The sequence below is a fragment of the Fundulus heteroclitus genome, chromosome 21 (genome assembly GCF_011125445.2).
Source record: "Fundulus heteroclitus isolate FHET01 chromosome 21, MU-UCD_Fhet_4.1, whole genome shotgun sequence".
Taxonomy (NCBI): Eukaryota; Metazoa; Chordata; class Actinopteri; order Cyprinodontiformes; family Fundulidae; genus Fundulus; species Fundulus heteroclitus.
The window spans coordinates 36,185,298-36,204,261 of record NC_046381.1 but is presented as its reverse complement, the minus strand read 5'-3'; the positions used below and the strand labels follow the sequence as shown (position 1 = coordinate 36,204,261).

At 40.6% G+C, this 18,964-nt stretch overlaps 1 protein-coding gene across 2 annotated transcripts in view; it reads left to right on the top strand.

Moving 5' to 3' along the window:
- Positions 1–7,445, top strand: part of LOC105935326 (matrix metalloproteinase-16) — a 93,172-nt gene extending 85,727 nt beyond the window's left edge. For both annotated transcript variants that reach the window (XM_012875680.3, XM_012875679.3), the window contains 3 exons: positions 509–659; positions 882–997; positions 5,115–7,445. In XM_012875680.3, coding sequence (XP_012731134.2) covers positions 509–659; positions 882–997; positions 5,115–5,449 — 602 coding nt within the window. In that variant the 3' untranslated portion in view covers positions 5,450–7,445. The remainder of the gene's footprint in view (positions 1–508; positions 660–881; positions 998–5,114) is intronic.
- The last annotated feature ends 11,519 nt before the right edge of the window (positions 7,446–18,964 follow it).

The following is an 18,964-nucleotide window of genomic DNA, read 5'->3' as shown; positions in this document are numbered from 1 at the left end:
CCACAAGAAAAATGCTCAATAGTGGTTGTGGGAAGCCAAAGACTCGCCCCCCCAGAGAGGGAGACACCAGGGGAACCAGAACCCCAGACATCCGAAAGGGCCCCCAGAGCACAGGAGCCCGAAAAGGACCAACACATGGATAGCTGCCTCCCCCATCCCAGAGAAGAGCAGAGGAGAGCCCCACGAAAACCCCCAGCAATCACGGTGCAAAATCTCCCTATTTTGCTCAGGGTTCACATACTCAGATAATCTCATACCAGCCTATGGCTAATCCAGAGTAGCTCAAACACAGGCAAAGACAAACGTTTCCCCATATTCTTTTCCTGTTTCAAATCAGGGAAATATCCAGATCCAAAAGTGTAACATAACACAGCAGGTTATTTCTTAATGTCTGCTGCGAAGCTTTCTCTGTTCCTGGACAATGTTCTGTTGCTGTACGGAGGTCCCTGCTGTTGCCTGTCTGCCTTGTCTTAGTTATACATGCTTTCTGTTTGTTCCCGATACACAGGAAAGCAGTTCTGGGTATATAAGGACACAAAGTTGGAGCCTGACTACCCAAGGGACATCACCCAGTTCAGCCACGGCATGCCTTCCCAGAGCATCGAGACTGCAGTGTGGTGGGAGGATGTGGCCAAGACCTATTTCTTTAAAGGAGACAGGTGAGGATCATTGGAGCGAGCAGAGATACAAAAAAAGATTTCTTAGAGATGTGTCTGTAAAGATCCAAAACATTAAAAGCTGGGTGTGAAATGCACTAAGATGGAATAACCCCGTAACCCAAATGTGTTTGGACCATATTATACCATCTGTTGTCAGTTTAAACTGTATATTTGCCAGCTTCTGCTTTGTCCTCCTGTGGCTCATCATTTGTTTCTGTTAAGGTACTGGCGCTACAACGAGGAGAAGAGAACCATGGACCCTGGCTATCCAAAGTCCATCTCAGTGTGGAAGGGGGTCCCCGCTTCACCACAGGGGGCCTTCGTTGACAAAGCCCATGGTATGATCTGTCCTTCCCAATGCTGCTCTGTGGCAATAGCAACACCGGTCATGTGCCAGGCGGCATTGATTATAGCTGATCACTGGCACATGCTGTGTGGGAGCTAAACCAGGCTAGGATTGATTGAAATTTGCCCCAGTTATCTGCAGATTTTTAGCTGGTGGCTTACTTCCATGTAACATCAATAGAGATAGACAGTGTTTGCACATTGCAAACAGTTTAACGTAAGCTTATCCGCAAAAAAAGCCTGCTTTTGTTTGTTGACGGTGTCGAAAGGAAATTGTTTCATAATCAGCCCATACTGCAGTAAGACCCAGTTGGAGCAGATCTGTGGAAAGTAAAAAGGAAAAGATCCCCACTGAGCACTGGTTCAAGCCAGCTGGCCCTCTTCAGCGGAGGGAAGGTGGAATGTTTAACTCTCACAAAGATCACCTATTGGCCAGTAAAATAATGTTAGGGAAAGGGGAAAAGCTTTTTGCCTTCGGACGTTACGCCAGGTGGGTTTGGTGTATGGCGCTGGCAGCAACACAGTCTAAAAGGGAGAGCAGGTGGTGTTGAAAGCTTAGCCCATCTGCGCTGAGGATCTGCCGCCAGATCTGTGGCCGGGTGTGTGTCCTAGCGAGGTCATGGAGCAGGTATCTATCGGAGCGTGAAGGATGGATTCGTATCCAGCAGGCTCATACGTGTGTGCGCTTTCCCTTGTCTTTGTGTCGGCATACATTTATTAGCCCGTCTGGCTGATAGCGGATGCCGTGTGTCAAGTATCACGTTCACAGCGTTGACCCAGATATGCATAATGTCTATCCTGGAGCCAGTGATAACATGAGTGAGGCAGCAGGCTTTTAGGGCTAGAGGGCATTGTTGACCTAGCTGTATAACACAGTCGTTTTAACCAGATTTCATCTTGTATGAATACCGATCTGCATCCATGTGAGATGACACTAGTGCAGAGGTTCTTAGGTCCAGTCCTCTATAGGTACTATCCCGCAGCTTTTACATGCATCCCTTGTCTAAAACCCCTAAAATGAAGTGGTTGAATTCACTCATCAGCACGTTATTCACATAAGAACAAGTCATTTACTTGATTCAGGTGTATTAAAGAAGGGACGCGTCTGCAGGTTGCAGGAAAGTACCTCCAGAGGACTGGACTTGGACAAAAAAATACATCTATTTATAGGAGTTTAACAATACATCCAGGAATAATATGTAATACTAGACTCCATGGGAGAGTGACAACATTTTAGGAATATTTTTGGGAAAATCTTGGAATCTACCTTTTTTGCTTCCACAGATAAAGTAAAGGTTTTACACATGTAAAAACTAGAATTTCTGGTAGGGAATGTGTGTTTGCATTGCAGATTTTATAAGGTGGTCCTAATGATAAAGCATTGGAATTCTCAGTAAGTAGGATTTCACAAATAACATAATGGTTTCATAAAGGTTTTAAAGACCGACTGTTCAGTGTAGAATTATCAGGTTTAGGAACCAGTTTCAGACCCATTAAAAAACCTGTGAAATAAGCATTACATTTATCAACAATAGGAAGCAGTTTTGCTAGTTTTTAGCAACAAATGTTTAACCAGTCATGATATGTTCAGCGTGCTTCCAAAATATTTGCAACTCGCTTATACATAAGATTTTAAGATGTTTTAAACAACCACTGTACACTGTAAAAGGATTTAGTTTGGATTTAACCAGTCTAAATATTTTAGACTTTAGAGACCAAATTCAGTTCAGACTAATGAAAAAACTAAACTAGCCTTTGCAGATGCTAACTTTAGCGTTATTAGCGGCGAATGGTTTGCTTGTTGAGGTATTCCAAGAGTGCTTTAGTCTTTAATTTTTGTCAGTGCTTTAGAGTATCCAAAATTGCTCCCACAAAAATTATTTTCACTGCTTTTATAATCGATGGCTGCCAGGTAGACCAATGACAAGTCTGTATTAGTAAATTCAGTCAACTCACCTTCCTGTCTTACGTCAAAATAAAAGTGTCAAACACAGATACAGGGTGTCAAACTTAAATCACTCACCTCCATATTCAGGATTCTTAGTAATGTTGTAATTCTTGCAATAACTGGACAGCACTTTGTTCACAGATTTGTGTTGTTTTAATGAAATCATCCAACTAAGCCCGGCTAGCTCTCTTCTTGATTCCGCTCTTTACGCTAGGCTAATTGTTTACTTGCCTGTCGTTCTGTACATGTTTGGTTCAGTGAAAAATATACTGTATGTCTGCCCTGTGTGGCAAACATTAAGTGTCAGAAGTTGATTTATGTCTTACAAATTTGCCTCATGAAACAAAAAGCTTGGAGCCGCAGTTCCAATCAGGAAGTACTGGCAGTTCATTGGCTGCTATTGCAGTGTTAGCATGTTTAGCCTTGAATGTTTAGCCTTGACAGTAAATCTACGGGCCAGGACTCGAACCAGTTAAATAAAATATGTCCGATGTTATAGCTCCAGCTTTTCCTCTTCTTTGCACCGTATGATCATTTTGTCTCGCTCCAAGATGAATGTTTAAAATCTCACCCCATTCTGCTTCACTCCTTCACCAGGAACATCAGCATCTAACAAGTGATTAAATAGGCCCAAGCCCTCCCCTGCTTGAAATTTAGGCCATTTCTCCCCTCATCTTCCCCTAGAAAATGTGTGCATGAATTATAAATGGCCAGGCACAAAGTGTAAAGGAGGCCAGAGAGAATGAGGAGAACTTAGGGTTTCAGCCATGCTTTTGGGCTCAGTTTAATAAAAAAGTGTTTCAGTAAATGAAGGAAGGTTTAGTGTCAGCCCAAAACGCACACTCTTTTATCAATATGGTATGCAACTGCACAAACTACAGCAGAAATTTCCAAAACTTGATGATTGCTTCTTCTTTTTTAATAGCAAAAGGTGACATGTACTTGTGTGATTCTTTCCGGGGGTTCTGGCTCCTGTTTGACTATGCATTAGTGTTTATGACTAAAATAATTAAGCCTGAGGGACAGTAAAGAGTCCTTAGCAGAGCAGGGGAGATGGAAGATTAAAGAGAGATCAAAGGTAGAGCCGTACACAATCTGTTGGAAACTGTTATATATATATATTTATTTTGTCAATTTAAGAAGTTACCTTCATTTGAAATTCAGTAAACTCTGTTTTTCCCCCTAAAAGTAAAGACTGGAGATCCACTTATCAGATTTAGGTGGCCAATTTTAGAATGCAGGTTTTAGTAAACCTGATTCTGATTTCTCTTTTAGAGTTTTTTTTTCTTTTTTGTGGCACTAATGGCCTTTATTTGACAGTAAGTTGACAGGAAATGAGGTTGAGGAAGAGGAGGAAGCTTGCGGCAAAAATCCACGGGCCAGGACTCGAACCTGGGTGCTCAAAGACAACGTCACAAACGTGGGACGCGCACACTACCCCTGTGCCCACCACCGTGCCACTCTTTAACAATTTTCTATACCTCTATCCAGTCTCCCAGCTCTTGACGGTCATTGATTATTAATATTGCTAGTAGGGATAGCATCACTCTGCTGTGTGAGTGAGCAGTTAACGATTAAATATTGGTGCAATTTCCGTGTGAATTCCCTAGACACTATAGATCCTCACAGATTTCCACAAAGGCTGCCAACATTTCCCATTTTCCTAAAGCATATTCCTTGACAGCTGGAGGTTTAAAGCTCAAATGAGTGACAAAGAGCAACTTGCTACACTCTGTCCATCCTTCCAAGTCTCGCTCTCTCATCCTGTCGCAGCCTGAATTACCTGCAAGTACGAAAACATAGTTTCCCTTTTAATTGCTACTCGCGTCTTAATTCTTTAAACTTCATCCCACTGTAATAACTTCCACACTGATAAGTGTTTTTGTTTGAACTACCTGCAAGCACTTGTAAGCGTATGATGTATTCCCAGATCGGAAAAACAGTCAGATTTTTTATTTCAGACAGGCCTTTGATTTGAGTCCTTGACCCCAATTAGGGGCTGATTTCTCACTGCATCTCTGTGTGGGTTTTCTTGGGTTTGAGATACAGTATTCTAAAGTGTGTAGTTTCACTCATGTTGTCTGTCTGTTGAGAAGTTTACTAGAATGATCCACTGCTTGGTCACTCAGCACTCATGGCTTTCTGTTTCCCTTCCCCTCCAGGGTTTACTTACTTCTACAAAGGAAAGGAGTACTGGAAGTTCAACAACCAGTTGCTACGAGTGGAGCCGGGATACCCACGCTCGTTCGTCAAGGACTTCATGGGCTGCGACCGGATGCCCAGGGACCCCAGGCGCCCGCCGGCCGAAGACGGCAACTCGGACGTGGTGATCGAGCTGGACAACGAGGCCAGCACGGTGAAGGCCGTAGCCATCGTCATCCCGTGCGTGCTCGCGCTGTGCCTGCTGGTGCTGATCTACACTGTGGTGCAGTTCAAAAGGAAGGGCACGCCGCGCCACATACTGTACTGCAAACGCTCCATGCAGGAATGGGTCTGAGCCGCTAAGAGACTAAAAGGGAGCGGGACGAGCTGGGACGCTGGCAGAAGAAGAAGAAGAAAAAAAAAAAAAACAGGACAACAGCCGTCACTTTTACGGGAGGAGGACAGCTGACTGTGGAGCGCTTTATTAAAAACCACAGCCATGCCTCCTTCTCTCTGGTGGTCTGATTCTTTTGTTCAGACCTGCAGAAGCAGCCAGACGCTCTGACTGACCGTGATTCAGGAGATCCCAGAACCTGACCGTGACTTTGTCAGCCCCCGGCCTTTTTAACAACACGGGGGCGGGAGGACCAGAACGGACCTCTGGCCCCAGACGAAGAAAAAAAACAAAACAGAACAGAAAAAAAAAAGAGAACAAGAAAAAGCAAGAGGGTCAGCATCACTTTGTATCTCTGAAACTTGACTTCCTGTCCCGTTCTTTTTTTATTTTTCTGCCCTATCTGCTTTCAGTCAGAGGGGGGACTTTTTTTTTGGTGGGTGGGGGGTGGGCACACACTCTTCCCACAGGACACTGTATTGTCGTCTCTCATATCAGGTTGTTGGGAAAACAGCAATTTTCTATTATCTTGATGGTCCTCCCAAATCCCCCCCCCCCCATCAAGAACCTTATCACCTTGTTACCAAACATCAAACGCCTTCCTTTATTTTAGTTCTTTAATTTGAAGTTTTGAGGAAATAGATTTGATCTGAGAATGGAAGTCCTCAGCCGTCCCTTTAAGAAACTCCTGAGACCAAACGAAACCAAAAGAAGTTCCTTTCTTTCCAAAGAGGATCAGATTTGTTTTTTTTTTTATTATTTCGTGGTTGTTCTCATTTTCGTTTGATTCCTTCCCTTCTCTGGATCCTTGCAGCGATGAAGAGTCGGGGAGCTCTGACTGTTGTGGCAGTCTGTTTGAGACACAGGGGCCAAATGATTCTGCAATATTTTTTAACTCGCCTTAAATTTAGAGCAAACGACTTGTGCTTGGTCTTACTGTTCCTTGGTTTTTATCTTTTTCTCGTCTTGCTCTTGTTTTATTTGTATATTGCTTTTTTGTTTTTGTTTGTTTGTAAAGAAGCTGAAATAAGTGCTTCTCGTGATTGGTATTTTCTGGATTTTATTACACTACGCAGAATAATCAGCACTGGTTTGCTGAGCCATTCTGGACACTATATACAGTAGGTTCGGCCTGTATTGCGAGTAATGTATTGTATTGTTGGAAGGTTCTGGAGTAAAGCCACTATTTCTGTGTTAAGATATTTGTTACTGTTAAATTTTTTTTATTATTTCTTCCATAGGACAATAGCAGGCTGACGGCAGCCCGGGTCTCACTGAATTTGTCTTTTTGCCCATTCCCTTCAGTTTGATCAAGTGTTTCTTTTTAAACGGTTGTTGTGTGAGGTCATCTGTGAACAGATTTGTTTTTTTTTTTAAAGTTGACTGCCTTGTTTGAGAGAGCTCAGAGTTCCAAGAATGCTTTTTGTCTTGCAGCATAGGACCCACAAAGCGAGACGAGTCAAGATCAGTGCCTGTGTCAACATGCATGCAAGCATTTACTGTACAAACAACCGGTTCTGCTCTACGCGGCTTCAGAACCCCTCTTTGAAGGAACTTTTCTCTTGAAAATGCTGTTATTTTTGTACCTTTTCAGTGTGTCCCAGCTCCCATACCGTCCCCTTTTCTAGGTACAAAAAGTGAAAAAAATAAATAAAAATATTCAAGAGGTACCTTTTGGGATTTATTCAGGAAATCAGATGATCGGGGAGTCAAATTGGCCTCAGCAGTCTGCGAGCGAGCGAGCAGCGCCCTCGCTGTCATTGCGAGCGTTCTTTTGAATGTGTGTCCGTTTTCATGCTCACGTTCTGGTTTTCTTTCTTCTTCTTTTTTTTTTTTTTTCTCTGGTCCAATTGGATGTCTCACAATGGTTTCTTTGTGTAAGACTGTGGGACAAATAAAAAAAAAAAGGAAACCATGTCCTGACTGAATGAATAAACTGATCAATATACGATGAAAAGCTGCCTCCAACCTCTTTGCTCTTCTTTTGACTTCTGTGTAAAATGGGTTTGTGGTTCAGTTTATTTAACAAGGTGACAATTATTTTGACTTAATGGTCGGAAACCTCTTTCGCTCAGCAGGTGACTGGAATCGGGCCAATTTCCGGCTTGGGCACCTTGACCCGTCACTGGGAGATCTTAGGCTCAGAAATCCGATTTTCTTTTAAGCTGAGATCATGTGATAATGAAGTGCATTTTTCTAGTAGCCTGATCACAAATCCTCATTGGGGGATTAATAAAAAAAAGCTGTTTGTTTTATCTGTACGGTATTCAAACAGTAAAAACAGAGGTAATCATCGACATATTAGATATGTCCGCAGCGCTCCCATTCCCGTAAAGTCTCAGCAGCACCTGTCAAAGCATAAGAAACAATCTACATATTGAGCAAATATATTTAACAGTAGTTATGAGCTGAAATAAGGATCTACATGGTTTTTATTCTTTACAAATATAAATCTGAAACATTCTTGGTCCCATTTCTATTTAACACCCTACAGTATACCCTTAAATAAGTTCTAGTGATGCAGAATAACTTCAGAAGACAGAACAAGGTCTTCCACATAAACCGAAGAGCCCGACAAGAATCGCATTAATCAGAAAAGCAGTTCTGGAAGGAAATCTGAGGTTCACTTTTCCACTGGACGACAGAAGCAGACAGAGCTATGATGGAACTGTTTGGATCAAAGCATGTTTATGAGTCATAACGTCCTAGTCAAAGTCCAGACCAATCTGATTAAGAATTTTTGGCTAAACTTGACTTCCAATTTAGTTCTACTTTGAAAGAGGGTGTAGAGCAAAAAGAAAAGTGGCGTATGTAAATTGTTTAGACACATTCTTTCAGCAGGCATCAGCGGCCTCTGGCCTCCCTCTGCTATTCAGCTTTTCAGAAGCCATCTTCAGAATGCGTTCACATATATGTAACCTTGGTATAAAAGCGCTAGAGTCCCATGCTACCGCCCAACCATAGTAACTTTAGTCTGCTAATTATTAACTTACTGAAAGTATCAATATTATTGCATGTTAGCTTCATAATTCATGTAGGTACTAAACTTAGATCACACTGATTTTTAAAAAGTCTTTGAAAAGCCTTAAATTTATCCTACTGGTACTTGTATAAATCCTGTTTGAGTGTTAGGCATTTAGGTTAAAGATCTTTATATTGGAAATAAATTAGAGAGATACAGTAACTCGCTTTTCAGCTGGAATTTGTTTCTACAAATAACTTTGGATGTTTGGTATCCCTGACCTCTATGTCTTGGGATTTCACGAGAGAAACTTCTGTAAGCCATCCATTTTTACTTGTAATTTGACCAGAAAATGAACTAATTAAGTATTTATTTGTGGTCAGTGACAGTTCTTAGACCAGAGTTTTAATCAGCAGATCAGAGCTTCACAACAACTGGAAATCAGAACGAACCTAGAAAACTTCCTCCCATCAAACAGTCCATCGCTACATAATAATCAGCGGCTCCACTCCCAGCACAGTGGCTGACCTCTGAAGCCCCGAGAACTTTAGTTCAAGCATTCACTTTTAGACACCTGAAAAAGGCTAAAATAGATCAGTTTCTCTTCAAACGTGTATGTTTGATCAAGTTTCAACCTCATTTCCAGATCTGTCCTGTTGGAAGAGAAATTGTTGCATTGTGAGTGACAACCATTGTATTACCACAAATATCCAGAATATACAGCTTTGCTCACTTGGATGTGGAATTAAATCTTCGTTTTAGTCGAAACCTGACTAGGATCGGTTTTAACTCTGCCCTCCCTCAGCTCAGGCAAGCTGTAAATAAAGGCTGCCGGCTCGAACCGCCGTGTATCCGCTGAACTCCAGAGATTAACTTCAGCCGCCGCAGAAAAAGGAAAATAAAAAGCCGAGTTTGGTTGGGAGAATTGTGTTGGCGTGGGTTCTGAGAGTTCAGCGGTCCCCTTGTTGTTGTGTGGCACTGTGTTTTATTTTAGATGTACGATCCCGGCGGTGTGGCTCTGGCATTTATTGAGGACCGAATGTGAAACGGGAGCTGCAGAATGTTTATTCTAGCTTTTTTTTCTGGGACACGTTTGACATCCAGTTACTGACAACAGTGGGTGAGGTCAAGCTATAGTTTACAGACTGTGGTGTGTGTGAGAGAGATGGAGCTGCACTTTGATTGGTTCCCATCGCAGCATTGTTCAGCGGTAAAATGACCTCTACTTTAACATGTATTATGTGCTCAGCCATGTTTAAATCGTTGCTTTTCCTGGAGGCTTTTCCTCGTCGTAGGTGCTCGTCCCGGCCTCACTCTTCACGTAACGTATGCAGCGATTGGGCAACGATCCGAGCAGCACGGCGCTCGTGTGTCTGAATGCAGAACGGCGCTCAGTGGGTGTTCTGCAGTTGAAGAAATGAGAAGTTCTAAAAATCTCACTGGCATCCCAATGAGGGTGTTTTTGTCAGGTTTCAAATATACAAATTGTTTCCTGCATGTTGATGAAGTTGTTGTTTTTTTTTGTCTGAGATGTGAGTTCTTGCTGCCGTTTAAGCCTCGTAAACAAAGGCTGAGGTAAACCCTGTGCTCCCAGCAACCTCTGCTGCTTCTGCCAGTGGCATTAAATTCTGTCCCTCCCTCCCTCCCTCTTTTTTTTTTCTTTTTCAGCGCTTCTATTTTGGTTAGCATTCCTCCTCTTCTTCCTGCTGTCGTTGGCTCAGAGTCTGAATGATTAACTCGGGACCATAAGTCATGCGTTTTCATTTAACCCGAGTCTCTATGGTGCTCTGCTAAAATGGACCAGGTTGAGGAGAGACCCGGGTTATCAGCTCCAAACTAAACTCGATCTGTTTGTTTCTGTGATCATTACGCAATTCGGATGGGATCTAGTCTAGAGTCTGTTTATGTGCCGTGTCACCAGCAATGCACATGTCCAACTATAGGAAATTGTCAGTCTAAAAAGGATGTCATAAGAATGAATAATAACATAGATCAGAAAACAGCCAAATGAAGTTTCAAAATCTTCAAAAAATGAACCAAACTCTTGTTGTGTTGGATACTCGCTTCACTCCAGAAATATTTGGAGAGGTTTAAAGTGAAAGCAATTCAAACTCAGCTTATAAAGCATTTATGAATTATTAATGAATTATTTTAATCCAGCTTTCTTATCACGTTTTCCTCTGGTTTCTCATTCTTCTGGTAACCACAGAAAATGTGACAACGCTTGGTTCTCTGTTGGGTTGAAAAAGTCCTCTGTAACAAAAACTAAACCCTACAGAGAGTACATTTATATCACCTCTCCTTAAATGTTGACTATTTATAAACCACATAGAAACATATATATTAATTTCCTTAGAGCAGCGTAGAAAAACGTTTTTTGGTGACCAGTTTGGGAAATCTAGTAATGGTGTCGGGGCTTCTAAAATCAGTTACTTACACTTAGCTATGTGTGATAAAACCAACAAAATGACCTTCAACCTTTACCGATGGAAATTCGAAGGACGTGAGTGATGTCATATCAGATTTGAGATCATCTGCTCCAGGTCATGATGGAAGTGATATCTCTTTACTGAAAAAAGGTTTGAGTGTCACCATCACACCTTCAACATTCATTTCTGCATCGTCAATGGAAGCTAGCATAAAACGCTCTGACCTGAAGCTAGCTACGGTCGTGCCACGCCTTAAATCAGCTGATCCCTGTGATGTGGCAGCTTTGATTTGCCCCACCGCTGCTTCCTGCACCTCCCCATCCTGACTGAACACACCTGCTCTCAATCATCTCCTCCGGTGTGTTTAATCAGTCTGTTCACATCCTTCCATGCCAGTTCGTCTTGGTTTCTTCCAGCAAGCGTTCCAGGTCCTTTTTTTTCCCCATGCCTTCTAGCCTTTAGTGACTTTTGGACCTATTTTGTGCTTCAGCTCTGCCTCAACCCAGTGTTTTTTGGAATTCTCTGTCCTCTTGACCTTTGGGATGTCATTAAACCACAGAATTTTGGAAACTGTCTAAGTTGACATTTGAGTCCTGCCTGCCCAGTTACTTGTCACAATCCTGGGACTTTTTTAAACCATCAACCTATTTCAGTACCACCTAGCTTCTCAAAGATTTTAGAGAAACAAGTAAATAAAATCCAGAATCACTTGCAGTTATCCACTATTCTTCATGGTTTCTGGAGAACGCATTCATCTCACTTGGCACTATTTAAACTCACTGCTAGAATCCACTAAGCTCTAGATAAAAACAATTTGCTGTACTGATGTTTTTAGATCGTTTAAAGGCCCTTCATATGGTTAATCATAGTATTTTGCTTTCTAAATTATATAGATATGGTTTTTATGGAAATGTTCATAAGTGGCTCAGCAATTATCTTTCGAATCAAGAGCTTCTTGGAATTGTTTTCTGTAATATAAAAATATAATACATGATGGTCCACCCTTAAGGATCCATACTGAGACCTTTGTTGTTTCTTATTTACATAAATGATCTTGCTGCATTATCTAACTCTACTTTTTTCGCTGCTGTTTGTAGTTGACAATTGCCTTTTTAAAGGTATATTGGATATAGTGACATCTTATCTAGCTACTGAAGAATAGATTTGTTAGATTAGCACAATTCTCTGGAACAGAAGCACCATGCAAGTACTCCTTTATTTTTCAGACTGAAGTTACTGAATATATTTGCCATCAATATTTTACATATTTGATAATGGATATACTGATCTGTTTGAGCAATTATTTTGTAAACAATTTTCACTTCATAATTACTCGACTAGACATGCCAAGAATCTCCATCCATATTTAAAACATCAAAGTCTCAGTTTTATTTTAAAGAAATAGTGGACAACTGTATACGTTCAAGACCGTCTTACCTGCTCTTCAGGGGGGATTGTGGGAAAGAATCTCCCAAATAGAGAAATCTTCTTCTCATTAACTTGCCAGAGAGTTTCCTTCTTGTGACTCTCAGCCATTTTCAAAGTATATTGTGAGAGCCGCAGAGCCACAATGAACAGCTGAAACCAAAGCTAACCGGATACATAGACACTAGAAGTGGGCAGCCAGCAAGAGGAAACTAACAAGGAACGTTTATGCACACTGGTGTTACATGTGCGCATCAAAATGATTGGCATGTCGGACAACCAATAAATAGGACGATCCCCCCGAAACTCGAAGAGATCATGCGCTATAATATGGAGTTAGTTTTTACATCTTATGACACCCTTTGTGTTATTGTCAGAATACAAAACATGACTATAAAATGCTTTAAAGTCAAAATAATTTTGAATATTTTTTTATTTGAAGGCAGTGAAAACTTCTGTGTAATGATGTTTTCCATTTATTTTTTCACTTAAAGCAGCTATAAGTAAGATATTTTCTGTAAAATCAACTTAAATTGTTCTCACTTGTAACCTGGGATGGAAGTAACATTCCCTATAAACAATCTGTCCTCTCCATCAACAATGTTTTAGTCAAGCTTTTCTCCTATCAAACCTAGAGGTACGGTCCGGAACTTCTACAGTTCAGAGTGTAGCGCGTGTTTACTTCCTGGTTCCTGAGCCAATCATATGAAGGTTTCTAGAGTTACTAAAACAGAGCACAGCATTTGATATTTTAACTTGGCAAAAGAGCTGCACATTACCAACACTGGAGCCTGGAAACATGGAAGCCAGTAAGAGAAGCGGACCAGAAATAGAACAGAATACAACATTATATACCTTTCCTGTGGAAGTCAAAATTCAGTGGAGTTTCACAGCCACAGAATCGTTGGTTAATGGCAGGTCTCCGTGAAAGGCATTGTGTATGTGTTGTTCCGATTTTAACCAATAGGTGTCATTATTACTTATTGTTTCTTTAAGCGTCATATGGATATAATTGATTTATACTTCATCCATGTATTAACTTACACTATAGCTTCCTAATTGGTATGGATCGTACAAACCAGTACTAGTTTCTACCATGCCATCACATTCATTATTTATTCTATACCTTTAAAATTGTCCTGGTTATTTTGCATTTGTATTTTAAGTCAACTCATAAACATATCCCAACTAAGCTAAACTCTAATCAGGTCTGTTAGCCTCATCGTTTTTTTAGCTTGCCACTTGACAAAACCAACTCTAGTATCTCAACGTCTACAGTTTTTGACCAATCAGACGGCCAGTCTACTTCCTCTCAAAAAAGAAGGTTTGTTCCAAGTATGTGGCTGCACTGATAACTACAGTAGATAGCACATTTAGCTATTTGATGCAAGTGCTCCTGAGGGGATTGTTCAAAGTTTTTCTCACAAAGTTCTGTTCAAAGGTATAAAGCTGTTTATCAATAGAAATTCTATTGAGGCCTTATTTAGTATAAATCCATATTATTCTGGCCCTGAGACTGAAGCTTACATTATATTGTGGGAGCTGATTGATAGATGAAAGGAGCTAAATACATGGTAATCTTGGAAAAAAAACCTGCAAAAGACTTGAGACCGTGGAGGTTCATCTTCTACCAGGACAACAACCCTTAAAACATACAAAGTTACAACAAAGTTCTATTGATCAAAGCATGTTAGTGTGTTAGACTGGCCTAGTCAAAGTTCGGTCCTATTCCCGACCAATAAATGGTGGCAAGTGCAGAAAATTTGTATTGTTGTAAAAAAAAAGAAAAAAAAAGAAATAAAAACAAAATGACAAGATAAAATCTGGAAAGGTTTAAGAGAAATAATAGTCTTGCAAGGCACAAAATCTATCACTGGAGATTTGTAAAAGCAGCCGTGCACCTGGTTGTCACTATAACAACGTGGCTTTTTGATAGCAGAGCCCCTGACAGGTGGAGACAGCAGCTGAGCTGATCGGTTCCTTGTGTCTTGAATCCAACCGTTTGATCGGGTTAATTCTGGGGAAACGCACAGTTCTTTTGATGCCACATTTTCCACCCCAGAGTCTCTTCACTCTTCTTCTGCCTTTCTGTCGTTCTTTAAAAGTATCGCTCCATCAGTCAATAAACACATCTGAAAACATGCTCTCGTGCATCGCCGTCTCGCTCATGGCCGTGTCCACGCTTTCATAATCCTGACACGCTGTCATTCCTCGCAAGCTCAGAGTCAAGCTTTTAGTTTTACCCTGACAGACCGAGGGCAAAGTTTGGAGAGAATCAAAGTGAGTTTTTTTTTTTTTTTTTTTTTTAACCTTTCTTCCCATGTCTGTGAATCTGAACCGTCCATACCTGGGATTTAACATGTATTTTCTCTCTGCCGTACTGTATTTACTGTTTGATCGTGTGCCAGGCTTTCATGTGAGCTCTCCCACATTCCCCCCCCCAACCCCATTCAGAACTTCTCTCTTACACTCCTTCAAAGAGCAGTGGGACCATGCTGTGATTTTTTTTTTTTTTTTTTTTGCTTTAAAAAAAAAAAATGAAATAGAAAAGTTAATGCTGCCATATGAAGCGTGACAGATGAAAGTCATCTAGCGATCTCCCTCCTGCCCATTGAGGGGCAGAGAGCTCTTCTCATTCAACAGAACAGACCGTCTTCATAACCTCTAAAGGTGTAGGAGACATTCCAGCACAGCGCCAATGAATGACAGAACCAATGAATGCTCTCTGCTGCAGAGCGCCAGGCCTAAGGAATCACCATGTTAGACTTGGTTAGTTTTCCATCAGGCTGCCCCGACCCGACCGTCTTAATAATCTGCTGCTCAGTCTCTGTAATTTTCCTTGTTGGTTCCAAATGTTTTGTGTCTGGGAGAGTTCTGCTTAGAATAACTCCTACACGCGTATGAAAACATATCCGGGCCAGACTGTCAAATGAGAGACGTCACGCTTTTGTTGAAAGAATTTAAAACGTTGTTTTAACGGGATTAAAATATTTTCTTCCTAGTTGGTGACATTTTGTTTAGCCTCCCATCCATGTTCTTTCTGGTTGTCTTTTTAAAAAATAGATCCTCCCGCTGTCTCCTGCTCTGCTGCGTTAGATACCATATTTGCATCATTAACTTCAGGGGTATGGGGCTAATGGACTGACTCACTAAGGGAAATTGGTTTCGCAGTGAAAAGAGCTAAATGAAGCAAAGCAATAATTCTTTACTGTACTTTTTCCTGCTGCCTGTGCTGTTTGTTTACGTAAACTACAGCTTTATTGTTACGGAGGGCATGACATAATACATATGCATCTCAATAAAAGAAGACTGAACATTAAAACTTATAGAGGTCTGTGTCTCTTTAAGACATACGTGTAGTTTGCCTGACTGAATTCATCCCGAGTTGATTAATGGTGGTTTTCCATTTATATATGTACTTTCTTTTATTTAATTGCCATTTTTTGTCAGTCTCCATAGCAAAATGCTGCATAAAAAAATAAAAGTTTCACTGCAACACCTAAAGAACCTTCAGTAGTCTCAAAAGTGAAAGATGATTTTAAAATGAGGGCTAATCCTAAAATAGCTTTCTTATATGTTTTATAGTTGAGTTTTTGGTTGCTTGCAATTCGAATGGGGGTGGAGATTTTTAAGTAGAGGGATGATTACAATAGGGTCTTAAAGATTAAAATAATGAAAGATTTTCCACACATGGATTATGCACATATTTGGCCCACCAAAGGTGTCAAAAACTGGAGCAGAAGTGTGAACGGCCAAACCAGTGGAGTCAAATTATTTTATACAGTAATGCTGAAAGTTTGAGAACGCATAAGCTAAAAAGAAAATAGAGAAGCTATTTTGGAGCATGAACCAACATATGAAAGGTGTCAATAGGGCAAAGGTCTACTTTGTAATTGATCAGGTATGATTCTTGTTACTGACAATAACTGAGTTTCAAATAAATACCTTGGACCAGTTTTGGGGATAAAAAGGTAAAAAAAACAAAAAAACAAAAACAAAACATGGATGATTATGTAATGAAATGTTATGGATGTAATGAGTAACTTTCCGCAAATCATACATTATTAAAATTATGTTCTTGAGAAGAACAACAAATAATAGGCACATCCAAAAATGATTCAACAGAAATTGTTCTTTTGAGTTTTCTGAATAAAACCCCTTCAGGCATTCTAGTACAGACTCACTGATTTTATAGGAGTTGGAAACACTTATCAAAAGCATGGTCAGTTTTAATGGTGGCTACTGCTTTGGTGCAAACACTTCCCCCACTTCAAATAAAACTCCTTTTAACATTTAATATCCAGCAGTTGCAAAAGGTCAGATTTTTTTCTCTCTGCCTCGTTGAAATATGATGTAGCTAAATGAGGAGCCATAAAGCACCATCCTCCTCTTGAGGGGACTCAAAATGATTGTTCAATACTTAATAGAGCCATAGAGCTCAGATTACTTATATCCTCACGCTCTTACATCTCCTTAAAGAATAAAGATTGCATTCTCCTTTCCTGCATAGAGGGTCACAAGTCCGTACTTTGTAGTGAGCGTCTGGAGAAAACCTCTTGGAGGTTCCTTGTCTTTAGGCGTTATTCAGGCTGTAGTCTCAAGTGGCCTCTGCAGTCACACAACTAAAATTCACACAGAAAAATATCGCAAAAAGACCCAGTTGCTGAAACTGAGCTCACGGCTAAGGTCAACTAAAGGTGCTTTACTTGCAGCTGCTGTCGGATAAAATTTTCCAAAATGTCAAGTTCTTGAGGGGTCAGGAAAAGTGGATTTGACCTTCTGCTGACCTCCTTAGCCAAAGTGCCTTCACACTTTTTGCTGCTTTGTAGGACTTCATATTTCCCAGGGGCTACAAAAGTAAACCTTCGTGGAAACATGTAATATTTAAGCAGAAACATAGAAAAGAACTTTATAAATCCATATGAACTCATTTCTTGCTATGTTTTCTTTAGCTGATGCTACAAACATTTAATAAGCGACATCCATTGACCTACTTAGGATAACTTTGAGAGAACAAAGTTCTGAATGTATAGATTAAATGAGCTAAATACAGATGTGGCATCTTGATAGCATCTCTCTATAGTAGAAAGCTCAAGTTCACACCAAAACACCTCACACAAATAACACATCTTGAAACCGAACACACGGTTCTTGCTTTACTTGAAAGAAATTGCAGATGTTTCCGAAATGTCAAGTTGGCAAGGCTTCAAGAAAAGTGGATTCGTCCTTCTTGTAATTTCAAACAGTCTTTTCGCACCTTTTAATTTCTTAAGCAGCTTCATATTTTTGAAAGGCTCACAAAGACAAAAATTCAAAAGAGCAGAAACATATTATAAAGTGATATAAACGTCTATCCTTTCGTACTACTTGCTTTTAGCTAATGCAACAAACATTAGCTCAGGAGCAGAAACTGCTAACCTAGCTAGCATAGCTTGAAACTTTGAGAGGCTATGTTCCCTTTGAAAGAGAAGTTTGCCACTCAGTGTGATTTTCCTGAAAAAATGTTAGCTTAATATGAAAGCTTGTAGGTTAGGTCAACTAAAGGTGCTTTACTTTCACTGTGCTCTGAGAAATTTTCCAAAATGTCCATTTTGGTTGTGAAAGATGAATTTGACACCCCCCCCCCCCATCATCAAAGTGCTTTTAGTCTTTTTGTTGTTTGAAAAGGCTTCGTATTTGGCAAAGGCCAACCTAAAAAGTCAGAAAAATGTAATACTAAGCAGGACGATTCATAAAACATATTTATTTACCCAATACTACAGGCTAAACTAGAAGCTAACAATTTTAATTGTCACAAGGCACCAAGCTTAAATAGCAGCATAAAGGTTTAATTCCCTTTACAAGTCAGTTTTTGAAGCGCAAAGGTGATTCTATGGTGGCACTTTAATCTCTAACTTGAGCAAAATCCTCACTCAGCAAAAATCTTTTGACTGCTTAGGTTGGAAACCCCTGCTGGTGAACAGTCAATTAATGCTTTTCATGGCAGCAACAGCAACACAGAATGGTGGACAGGTTTTCTAACTAAAAAGACACAAAAATGCCACTGAAACAAATTAAACGACAACGTACAGTTGTCCATTGTGTGACAGGACCGCTGCTTATCCGGCTCTTCAGACACAAGCGAGAGAAATGAAATACTGTTAGAGGACAGGTATGCAGGGCCGTGTCAGCACACCATGTAAGCCCTGGAGATGCTTTCAGCAGCTGCAGCAGATAGCATGTCTGCGTGCAGGGCTGCAGTCCCAGATGACTTGTCGTCCGTGACTTCAACCCTCTGCTGTCCTGTCTGTCTATGCATGACTCTCATTAGTGAGGCAAACACGTTATCCACACTGGCCTCTATATAGACCCTGGGAAGGAAGAGATGTAAAATAGGAAGTAATGACCCGCAGTGTCCAGGTAAAATTAGCTCCATTAATCACACCATTGATTAGGTCAGCTGCAAAAAGCGTTTGGCCCTTCCCCATCTCCTTCACAGCAGGAACTCATGAACTTCTGGATACCAACATGGCTCTCCAACTAACTATAAATGATATGTTTTGATTGTGACCGAAGACTCTTTGTTTACCTGCGGGCTCTTTTCTCATGCTGTTTGTGTTTTTCAGTCTTCAGAGGAATAATCAATATCTGTCTCCTTGTAGATTAAGAAGAATTGGGCTT